Source organism: Egretta garzetta, unplaced genomic scaffold (assembly GCF_000687185.1).
Source record: "Egretta garzetta isolate BGI_Z169 unplaced genomic scaffold, ASM68718v1 scaffold427, whole genome shotgun sequence".
Taxonomy (NCBI): Eukaryota; Metazoa; Chordata; class Aves; order Pelecaniformes; family Ardeidae; genus Egretta; species Egretta garzetta.
The window spans coordinates 477,879-489,913 of record NW_009260345.1 but is presented as its reverse complement, the minus strand read 5'-3'; the positions used below and the strand labels follow the sequence as shown (position 1 = coordinate 489,913).

Here is a 12,035-nt window from a genome sequence, read left to right as displayed (position 1 = left end):
CCACCCAGTGATTTCATTTTGGCTTGCTAATTGCACAGAAGCAAATGCGACGCCTCAAGCCGCCCCTTCCACCGAGCGGTTTGCACATCAGAGACACTGTGGAGCTCTCATAAGGAGGGGCAGGCAGGGGGCGTTTTGTTGCTGCTCCATTTCCTCCAAATTTCAGAGGACATAAACTGCAGAAGGCAAGCTGTGTTCCCATTCGGGTTCAAAATACTCCCAGCCAAATTTAGGAGGAACAAGGGACAGGCATCAGCCTAGCTTTTTTTATTTGTACCTTGGCTCCTTTGTGGAATCTGGAATTATCTCTGGTAAAAGAAAAGGCTTTGAGCTGACCACCTGGAGCTACCTGTGTAGATAAAAGCACTGGCACCAGTTGGGTCTGTGACACCTGACTGTACCAAAGCCTCATCCTAAGATGCATCCTGCCCAGGGCGGAACAGGGATGCGTTCCTTTGGGGGAGACTTTTGCTCATTTGGGAATCCCCAAAGGGTGCACCTCATCATCCACGACTGACAATTTTTTTTTTTTTCCTGGAGCCAGGAGCCTACAGTGGGTATCGGCAGTAGAAACACAGCTGGGAATGCCAAACAGAATATTTTAGAAAAAAGTCTCGATGGGTACTTGAAATTTTTGATCAAACAAAAAGTGAAACTGGATGTACGACATTCAGAACAGCCTTTCAGAGTTATAGCTAAATGAAAAAAGATCCCATTTGAACCATGGAGTTGATGTCTTTAAGGCTGCGGGTTGCACAGGGGGAACTCTTCCCTGGGGAAGAAATAAAATCTGGGCTGAAATAAATCATTCAGCTACCAAGAAGTTAACATGGGTCATGATTCTGACCTTGTATGGTAGAAGACCCTGCAATAGAAAAGGAACCCACTATAAACCACAGTGCCAAAGTACGTGCTAAGGGACAGTCACAAGCAGATGTCTAAATGCTTTCTGAATAATTTTCCCAAGAGAAAAAAATCCCTGGGATTTCATCTATCAAGAGAAGCATAAAAGAGGACTAATTAAGGTCAGGACTACGTCCTGGATATTAAGAACATATTGTGACAAAACCAGTTGTGGAAATGGGCAGCTCTTAGATTTGCACAGCTCTAGAAATATGAGGGAGACACAGCGTGGGTTTTGAAGACCGAAGTAATTGGCAGCAGTCCCCAGAGAGGGGACGGGACCATCCCCTCCAGGGGACAAGCATCAGTACCCATCAGCACTGCCTGACTCCCTCCAGGGCCAATGAACCTCTTTGGGAAGGGTCCAGCGGGGTGCTGACAAAGGCTCTTTGCACAAACTACAAGCAGGTAGTGGATGTTTTGTGGCATAAACAACTCCTCCCCATGAAGCAGGGAGGAAGGACCTACAGCGCAGGTAATGCCATGCCATAGGCACGTCTGTGACTCACCGCGGTGAAAGAGTTGAAGAGATAGTAGAGAGCCCAGGCAATGATGACAATGTAGTAGATGTTCAGCCAGAAGGAAAGAACCACAGCTGCCAACCCCACTCCTGTGAACGAAGGCAGAAAGCATCATCAATCCAGGTCTCCAGTGCCCAACTGCGTTCACGGACATCACAAAAAATTTTGCGGCAGAGCCAGAAAAAGCGAACCAGCTCATCAACACAGCATTTGATACAGCTACACTCAACTGGTCAGCAAAGGAGGCTTCTTCCCTCTCCTACGAGGACAGGCTGAGAGAGTTGGGGTTGTTCAGCCTGGAGAAGAGAAGGCTGCGGGGAGACCTGATTGCGGCCTTTCAGTACTTAAAGGGGGCCTATAGGAAAGAGGGGGAAAATCTTTTTAGCAAGGCCAGCTGTGACAGGACAAGGGGTCCCAGGGTAGGTTTAGACTGGATATAAGGAAGAAATTCTTTACAATGAGGGTAGTGAAACACTGGAACAAGTTGCCCAGAGAGGTAGTGGAGGCCCCATCTCCGGAAACATTCAAGGTCAGGTTGGACGGGGCTCTGAGCAACCTGATCTAGTTAAAGGTGTCCCTGCTCACTGCTGGGGGGTTGGACTAGATGACTTCTAAAGGTCCTCTCCAACCCACAGCATTCTCTGATTCTGTGATTCTATGATCTCTCACCCACCCATTTCCACTGGGTGAACAGTGTTACTGTGCAGTATGCAACAGGTACTTTAGGGACAAAGCTCCATGAAAACAGGATCTGGTGACTTCCCCAGCAGAATTGCTCTTTCCCACATCCAAGGCATTTCTAAATCACCACTGTTTTCCGGAATGCTGCTACCCCAGACACGGCGACAGGTTCATGTCCCCTATCTATGGCTCTCCCATGCAATTAAAGCGAGCCCACGTGGGGAGTCTTGGGCCAGGTCTCCTGCAACCAGAGCCCCCCCATTGCAGTCCCCGCTGCTCAAGAAGCATCTTGCCCCCATGCCAGACTGCTTGAACAGGGCACAGTGATGTTAGTGACTGCAGACATCAGGGTCAAGGACAGCTTGGTAAAGACAGAGGGGAAAAAAACTCCCCTCACCTGAAACCCCATCCCAGTCCCCAGGGATTTGCTGATTTTCTTCCCAAACTATTGAAGAGTTTTTGTCTGTAGTTCTGTGCCATCGCCTTCACAAACTTACAGTACAGTACCTTTAAACATGGGTGCTAATTTCCAGACTCCCAGTCCGCCGACAGAGGTGTACTGGCCCAGAGCGGTTTCCAGCAGGAAGAGAGGAATTCCAGCAAACACCAGTGTCAGGAAATAGGGGATGAGGAAGGCCCCTGAAAGAAGGAGCAATGTTATTGGATGGCTCCCCCTTTTGCCAAGAAGTAAATGCAGTTTCTCACACCGCAGCACCCACATGATGAGGAGGAGACTTGCTCGGAGTTTGCAGCTGGAGTTGGCGTGTTTAGTATGTTTCCCACTGAAATCACTGCTGCCTTTCCCTTATCTGTTCTTACCATTATGGATATATAGGTATCATATATACGTATATACTGGCATCTAGCTATGTGATGCCAGTCTTACTTAGTTGTTAGATATTTAGGCAATGCTAAGCCCAACCTGACAATGAACCCAAAAACCTGGACGCTGACACTGGTAACATGTTCCTGTTGATATCTCCTGCCTTACCTGCAGCAGCTCCCAGTTCTTGACCTTGAGGGAAAAGGGCACAGGAATTTCTGGCATTGGCCACTACTTCTTTGTTTATAGCTATTTCAGTCTTTTAAGGAAACTGTGGCCAAGACCCTATTTGCTCTTGCAAAATCTCCCCACCGTTGCTCCAGGTTTTACCCTTACAATTCCTGGTGAAAACATGATTCCTCTCCATGGACCCTGTGGAAATCATCTTATCACTAGAAATGAAGTAGTGCAGCCACAGTAGAGATACTACTTGCACCCCGTTATTAGAAGAGCAAATACCAGAGGAAAGCCTCGCCACATGATTTTAAGGCTGTATGTGTTCAGGTCATCCTGACCTCTAGGACTTGGGACAAAGCTCATTTTCCAGCTCCCTCATGCACGTGCTGGAGCACGCTATCATCTCTGAAGAGGACGAACTCCTGCAGAAGATGGTGGCTGCGGGGAGAGAAGGGACACTCAGTTTGCTCAGAAGCAGCTGGCCGTGTCCAGGACGGCACTGGTTTCTGCACTAGCCGGAGGGCTGAGCTGTCGGTCTGAGTCATCTTCTCCAGATATTAGTGGGAAAGCAAACACGGAGCCAGCGAGCAAAGCCGCTCTGGAGAGCTGCAGCCCAGCTTGCACCTGGCAGAGCCAGGCTCCAGCAGCTGCTCTCCGAGGGCAGGGAAGCAGCAAGGCACAGCCAGGGATGCTGGCTCAGGGGGCACCCAGCTGGGGACGCCTGCCTGCCAAGCGGGGAGCTGAGCCCAGCTGGGAGAGGCAGATGCCAGCACCCGGCGTGGGAGTCCGCGGGAGGCAGCGTGTAAGAGGAGCTGGCAGCGGGTGGCGGGGAGAAAACACGCTCCGGGCCAGCAGCTCAATGACCGTGAGCCTGAATCGCAAGCTGGCGTGGCAGCGCAGGCTCTCAGCTTCACCAGCAGCCTGAGTGTGGAGGAGCGGAACAGCTCTGGGCATCGCTGCGGGAGGTGCGCTGCCCGCTCGGCATCCCCCCCTGCACTCTCACTAGCCACCCCAGCCTGCCAGCCTGGGATACGTTGAGCCCCCCAGGAGCCCTGCAGGAAACCGGGGCCCGCTCCGAGGACATGGATGCTGCCTTGCTACCATTGTGCCTCGCTGTAGAGTTTGGAGACTGAGCTTAGCAGCAGTCACAGTGCCTGGCTTGTTTCTCTGCAAGCAGATGATGAAATCTGGCCACAGCCCTGCCGATCCTGCATTTTTCATCTACAGCAGGCCAGGAAGGTTTGTAGGCGAAAGATTTTATTAGACTATTGAGAAAGAAACCAGACAAACATTTGGACCCAAGTAATTTATCCTGGTTTGACAGAAAACCTCTAGAATAGGGGAACAGCTACAAACCTGACTGCAGCCTTGAAGTGAGGGCTGTTGGCAATTACACAGCCACTCTTGAGGGTCAGGTCCCCGAGCAGGCACAGATAACATCCCCGTGTGCTGTACAGCCAGAGGTGAAATCAGTTTGGAAATTTGTACCTAAAAATTTGCCTGACGGTGTTTCTAAATCCTTGGCGCAGAGAAAAAGGGGCAGTCTTTAACCTCTGGCCCTGGGTGGGCTGCTGAAAGGTCCAGTTCGGTTCCTGCTACAAATAATTGTGTATGACCTTGGGAGAGTCCAAACCTGTCTCCAAAGTCCATGGGTCAAAGGGGTGATGGCGCTGGTCCTGCCCTGCCTGCTCAAGGCACTGGCCCTGGGAGCAGAGAAGGCTCACACAGCGCCTGGCACTCACTGTGCAGCCCCCAATCTGCCAGCAGCCTCCGGCTCCTAACCCCGTACAGCAAGGAATAATAATTAATCCTTAAAACGGCAAACACTGCCCACGAATCAAAAGTTGAGCATTACAAGCTGTAACATGCTGTTGCTTGGAGTCTCAACATGTAAATGAGAAATGCTTGATGCTTATTTAAAGAAATGTTCTTCTCTCGAGTTATTCAAGCTCAGGATCTCACAGACAATTTTTAGCACCTATGGAGCCACATTTAGAGTCAATTTAGAGTCCAGTAAAATCCCGTTGACATCAGAAGGACTGCGTGAGGTTAGACATCGGTGCAGAGGCTGGAGCGTTAGTCATAGCGGGGTGCATTCGGCTGCCTGCAGAGCCAGCAGGGAGCCCAGGCATCGCTTTGGGTAAAGCCTGCTCCCCGCAGCAGATGGGCCTTGCGCTGGGCTGCCATACCCTGGGCGAATATCCCCTAATTATGTGCCCGATTACAATGCCGAGCAAATCAGCCGTGAGCTGATACCATGTGACAGCGGTAAGTGAGACAACAAATATTTCCATTCAGTTCAATTTGCCTGTGCGTAATGGAAGCAGCCCACACGACCGCGCTCGGAGCAGCGCACATGCAGGACGCTAAAATTAGAGTCCCACCCACAGTCTGCTCCGCTCCGGAGGCACCTCCGTCGGGGCAGAGCCAAGACGATGCCCACCCGATTGCGAATCAGATGCCGTGCGACCCTTCCTTGCTGCTCCGCACCGGCTCCCGGTGACTGAGGAGGCAGGCACCAATTCCCGCGTTTCGTCTGTCCGGTGGTTTTGCTCGCAGCCAGCTGATCCCTCTGCATGCCTGCAGCTGCTGGGGCAGAGATCACCCTCTGTGCCACTGCTAATGCTAATAATAGCGCTCCGCACCTCCACAGCACCCTCCGCCCTAGGATCTCGGCTGGCTTTATAGCTAGGATTGATTTTAGCTTCAAAACACCCCTCGTCTAATTGTAGATATCATCATCCCCACCTTCGTGTGTGAGGAGACAGAGCCACAGGCAGCGCGGATCTGGTGTGTTTGAGATGGCACAGCAGTCACAGGGCAGAGGCTGGGCTAAAAACCAGTGCTGGGACTTAGCCACTGGGCTAACATTGCATGAGGAGGGCTAGCACAGTCAGGTACCAGAGTGCAGCTAGATAAAAGCGGCAGACCCGCACCATGGCTCCGGCGATGGTGTCATGGGCTGATTCCCAAAAACCTCACCCCGCTCAGCCACACACTTGTCCCTCTGCACATAACGATGTACTGAATTAGAAATCTTCTCGTCAAAATGGATAACTGCCCAGTCTCCCACAGGGACTTGCCCCACACGCTTCAGAGAAAGGGCCAAGATCCCCCTAAATGCCGTGGAGCTACATAGACAGACAGCTGCAGGGAGCTAGGGCCCTCTCCTCTTTCCCAGGGTGGGAGGAGAAGAGCATCCTACACCATCTACGGTGTGGACAGCAGAAGCGGGCTGGCGATATGAGGAGAAGTGATAAGAGCCAAAGCCAAAGTGGGTTTTGAAAAGGGAATTAGAGGCAAAAGGAAGAGAAAAAGCAGAAGTGTGAGAAGAGACCCTCAGAGCAGCATGGCTGTACGTGACACTGGGGACAGGGACTCTGGGCAGTGAAGAGCTAAGAGGGAAGCAAAGAGCAGCAGGGGAAGCCTAGCAGGCGATACTAAAATTATAGACAAGAGTCTTAAAAGTGAGGCAAAAGGGGGTTGGACCTGTGCAGAAAGTCTGAGAAATGGTTCAAGGAGGTGAACAGCACTTCAGGAGGGAGGGAAGGTTATTTTAATACCAGGCACAAATAATGGGAGGGCTGGGCACTGGGGGGGGGCAAGAAGAAAGAGCCTCTGCTCTACTGACACCAAAGCAGCCCACAGTCCCCTCCACAAAACCATCTCCCTGCCAAGGCTGAAGAGATAGCACCACTTTAGAGGGGAACTGAGGCATTTTCTGACTTGATCCAAGCCATGCAGGAAGTCTGTAGCTGGGCAGGGAGCTGATCTCCCAGATCTCTTGATTTCTAGCCCAGCACTGTTTCCCCATCTCCCTGCCTTTCACGAGCCTTGCAGTGGTTTGGCAGAGTCTCAGCTGAGTACTGGTAAGCAAAGGAGGTAGTGGGGCAATAATAAAAAGAATAAAAATGCTGGCATTAGCTGTCCGTGGAGGAGGGCACTGCCACCAGCTGCATCACGGTTACTGTAAGTCCATCACTGGTTGCTTTCTTCTCTCGTGGCCTATGTTTTCCAAGCGTTAGGATGGAGATGATGACTGTGACCCTTCTCACAGCACTGTAGTAAGTCAAAGCTCATTTTTTTTCCATCAATGGTGACACTCATGTGTGCCTGTGTACATGTACATACATGTGCATACTTCTATATATGTCTACATGGCCCTGCTCCAGTCCATGCAAAGCTTCTCATCAAAACTCCTCAGACATGTGACCCAAATTCAGATGCAGAACTGTTACTGTTTGAGAATACACTAGACTGAGGAGAAACCCACCATGAGCAGATATAAACTGATTTCCCTGGGAAAGCCCCAGCACCTAGCTGGGTGCCTATGTGCATAGCCCTCCTTGTAAATAAGTGAGGTCCCAGGCACTCTTCGCTGTAGCCCTGCAAATTTGGACTGCAGAAGCTTGACAAAATTCAAACTTTTTGTTATATTTCTCTGGGCTGCTTCTTCCCAACCTGCACTTGCTAATAAAGCCCACGGACCATGGGCACTAGTCTCCTGACAGCTTGATAACTCATATCATGAGGGAGAGCTCTCAGCCAGGGGACCAGCCGCTTGCCCAGACCCACACCAAAACAAAGCCTGTTCGGGGGGACAGGGCTGCTCAGGGATGAGCGCAGGCACTGAGTATTTCTCTCACCTCCTCCGTTCTTGCCGCAGAGGTACGGGAAGCGCCAGACGTTGCCCAGCCCGATAGCATAGCCCACGCAGGACAGCAAGAAGTCAAATCTCCCCTTCCAGGAGCCTCTGTCCGGGATCTCCTTCTTCTTCTTCTTGGTGCTCACACCCTCGGGGGCAATGGGCTCTGACTCCTCCAGGGCTGCCTGCTTCACCTCGGAGGGAGAGCTCAGCTCCACAGAGGTGTTGTCCATCTTGCCCATTGCGATGCAGACGTACAGCCGCTCTTGTTCAGGGGCTGGAGGAGCAGGAAGGGCAGCCTCCACCCTGGCCAAGCACAGAAGAACCGGGAAGCGCCAGGCAAAGCTCCTGGTGAGAAAGTGGAGAAAGAAGGTATCCTGTGTTAGTGTAGCAGGGTTAGGGGAGGGCCTTGCTGGGTCCAAGGTGGGCTCACTGGATAGACTGGTACAATTCAGGGCAGCCTATCCATGCCTCCCTGCTTTCCCCAGAAAAAAAAAGGAGGATAATTTTGCCTTGCTCCACAACTGCCCTTCTGAGGAGCCATGGTCACACAGACTGCTAACAACAGGCTCAGACCTGGTTTCTTGTCACCAGCACATAGAAGACCCCTCATCTCTCATCTTATCTCCTCTTCATCCCAATACCTGCTGTGCAAGACAAGCCCCAGGACCGGTATGCACGCAGGGAAGTCACAGCCCGTGGGTGACCCACCATTCAGAGCAGTCCAGGCAGAGAAATGTATCTCACGTGTCTGAGCAACAGTGGAGAAGGCCATGGCGGAGGTGCCACATCCCTTGGATCTGGGGAAAAAAACCCGAGCACACCAGCCATGGAGCCATCTGAGAGATAGTGTGGCCCAGCTGGCCATGCATGGCTGCAGCAGCACAGCTTTGCAACGACGCCTCTGCTATGGACATGTCCCACGTCACCAGCCTGTGCCCTTATCCCCTGTCACGGCAGTGACACGGCCATGATCACCGCCACAGACCTGCAGTGCCTGGCAAGGAAATCGCTGACCAGCTCCACACCTCCTTGCACACCGCGTCGCGTGTGACATGGTAGTCGCCGGGTGTACTCAGGTGATGCTCGCTAGTGACTATAGCCAGCCTGTGAACCACTGACATCCCACTAAGTCAGGACTCCAAAGTCCTGAGGATTAATTGGATGAGTCCGTCTAAAAAAATTCATGAATATTTCCCTTGATTTTAGGCCCTAAGAAGTACATAACCAGCACACCAAAACAATTCAGAAAGAAAGTGAGAACAGACTACATTATTACACCGGCGTCTAAAACAATATTGCACTCACGTTCTACTCCATTCCCCTTACAGAAGTTATTGCAAAGTCAGAAAAAGGCATGGAGGAGAGCCAAAAGGATGCTCAAAAGTGTGGAACAGCTTCCATGTGAGGAAAGGCTAAATGAACAGGGAGCCATCATGCTGTGGAAGAGGTGACTGACAGGGGCCTATAAATGCATCAGTGCCATAGAACATGAGTATTCACCATTTCTGATGCAAGAACTACAGGGGGGATAAATCAAGACAGCAGGTGGTAGGGTCAAAAAGAGCAAAAGGTGATACTCCACAAAATGCACAGCTGTGGAGTGAGACTCCCTGCCCCAGAACATGCTGGATGCTGAGAGAGTTGGGCTTGTTCAGCCTGAAGAAGAGAAGACTGAGAGGGGACCTCATCAACACATACAAATATCTTAAGGGTGGAAGTCACGAGGATGGAGCCAGACTCTTTGCAGTGGTGCCCAGCGACAGGACAAGGGGCAATGGGCACAAACTGAAACATAAGAGGTTTCAGTTGAATATGAGGAAAAACTTCTTTACTTTGAGGGTGACAGAGCCCTGGAACAGGCTGCCCAGGGGGGTTGTGGAGTCTCCTTCTCTGGAGATATTCAAAGCCTGCCTGGATGAAGTCCTGTGTAACATGCTCTAGGTGAACCTGCTTTAGCAGGAGGGTTTGACTAGATGATCTCCTGAGGTCCCTTCCAACCCTTGCCATTCTGTGATTCTGTGAGTTTATGTGACTTCAAAAAGGAAATTAAGAGGAAAAATAATGGAAGGAAAGTCCACCAGGAGCTACCACTGTGGTTCAAGAAATTCCTAAGCTGCAAGCTATTGGAGGTTGAGGGACTCTTCCAAGGAAGCAGCACTCCCTACTTTTCTGGTTTTATCCTCTCCCCTCAGCATCTGCCCTCAGCCAGGGCAGAAGACAGGGTCTGGGACTGGTGCAGCGTTGGCTCTCACCCAGTTCTCCACCAATTTTACACAGAGACAAATTTAAGCCTCCAGTAGGGGCCATAAGAGTAACCAGTGCTACAATCTCCCAGAGAAGTCTGTTGACAAAAACATTCCCACACACTAAGAAAAAAAAAGGAAAAAGAAAAACCCAGTGGGTATGACAGGAAACAAAGCGATGCTATGAAGAGGTGGCATGCTCTAGCAGTTAAAGATGGCCTTGCTTGAGCTGCTTACTCTTAGTAGTCTCGTCTCCTAAGCCAACAGTACCCATTTGCCCCAAGGGTTGCCTGGGGGACTCATTAACTAGCGTTTCTAAAGCATCCTAAACAGAGATGGTCTCCAAAGCCCAGGCTCAATGGCAGTATTGGCTCCTGCTTACTACAGTTGACACCCCATGATTACAGCAGATGGATTTCCTTCCCCCACAGAATTTGTTGTTGAGATTAGAAAAACTGTGTCAACTGTGAAGGGAATGGCTGAACCAGAAAATAACTGTAATTCATTCTGGGACGTCAGTGGAGGAGCCAGAAAGCTCCTTGCTGCGGGATGAAGGCTGTAACCAAAGAGCTCTGAGCTATGGACCCAGCCCCGAGCCTCACACCTCCTCTAGCCCAGGGATGGCTGCAGGTAAGCCCAGAATTAAGTGGCAGCACAAAGAAGCTTTCTGGGGAGAAGAGACTGTTTCACATAGCCCATGAGGCAGACGCCAAAGGAAAACGTTCCTGGACGCCCAAAGCAAAGGCTTTGGCCCCTTTCTGTCCTGCACCTTGTGATAGCACTGCCACACCAGCTCCTGGCTCCTCAGTAAGGCAGGGAGCAAAAAGATCACAGAATCATAGAATATCTCAAGTTGGAAGGGGCTCATAAAGATCATCAAGTCCAACTCTCAGAGGTTATAGAGAATGGGTAGGAGGAAAGTAAAATAAAGACAATTTATAAATCAAAACAGAAGAAATAGCACCAAAACCCCTGGGAAGAATTCAGAGCTGGGCTAAGTCAGGATAATTAGCTATGCCTGGAGACATAACAAATTAGGCTCAGCAGAAGCCATTTTGACTCACTTTTTTTTTCTGAGACAAAAAACCAGTAGGTAAGCTGCTATCTTAAAAAAGTATGTATATATTTCTCTCTCCCTGTGCTCCTTCCCCTGTGTGCTGCCGTGGTTCTGGAGCAATACTGCAGCTAGATGATCACACCTTGTATTTCATGTGCTTGGGGTAGGATGATACAGAAGCAGCAGATCATACTGGCAATTTCTTCTTACCTGAGAAGAAGTGAGGTCCTTCATCTCCAGCTTGGAAAGAATAAACTGGATTTATAGAGGTTTCTCCATGGCCAAGAAACAGAAAAACAGTCAAGAGGACCCCGTGAAGGGTCATCCCACCTACTGTCTTGTCTCCACAGTGATGGGTGACAAGGGCCGAAGGGCTCACGCAAGTCCCGCAGCCTCGCCACACCATGTCCTTCCCTGGACAGGCAGCTCTGAGCAGGAAAAAAACCAGGCATCGGTTGCTCCAGGCTAAGTGTTTGACTCCTATGTTTAGCCATCAGCTCACATGCTGGACAAGTGGTCCTACAGGGACAAAATGCACCAGCCCCTCCACTTACCCACATGGGTCTCCTCCAGCCTGGGCACAGGGCTCTGCCCTGTGCTGACAGCCTAGTGAGAGCGGAGTTGTTAGCTCTCTGTCATGTCACATCATTCGTTCTGAAAAGCACACGGTGCTTTGGGCACAGCAGAACGCCTGAAAGGACTCAAAATGATAATCAATAAGAGCAGAGCTATGAGCTGGAGGTGGGCTCTGCTTCGCAAGGACTTGAAAACAAGGTCAAAGAGTTTAGACATGACACTATAGCAGCTTCCTCATTCGTCTTCTTCTAAATGCATCGTATTCTGAAGTCAGGACTTTCAAAACAATCACTAAAAGCCAGGGTAATAAATCCCTGGCAGTAGTGACCTGAGTTTCACCGAGCCGTGCAGAAGGCCTGGTCTTCTGCTGCTCGAGTCAATAAAAACAATTGCGTGGTCCCCAGCA

The 12,035-nt window shown here is 50.7% G+C and overlaps 1 protein-coding gene across 1 annotated transcript in view; it reads right to left on the bottom strand.

Moving 5' to 3' along the window:
* LOC104129752 (sodium- and chloride-dependent GABA transporter 1) overlaps nt 1-12,035 on the bottom strand; it is a 34,718-nt gene that overhangs the window by 18,442 nt on the left and 4,241 nt on the right. The window contains exons 3-5 of the mRNA XM_009642716.2: nt 7,752-7,884; nt 2,613-2,744; nt 1,413-1,513 (exon numbers count right to left, since the gene is read on the bottom strand). Of these exons, the coding sequence (XP_009641011.2) occupies nt 1,413-1,513; nt 2,613-2,744; nt 7,752-7,884 (366 nt within the window). The remainder of the gene's footprint in view (nt 1-1,412; nt 1,514-2,612; nt 2,745-7,751; nt 7,885-12,035) is intronic.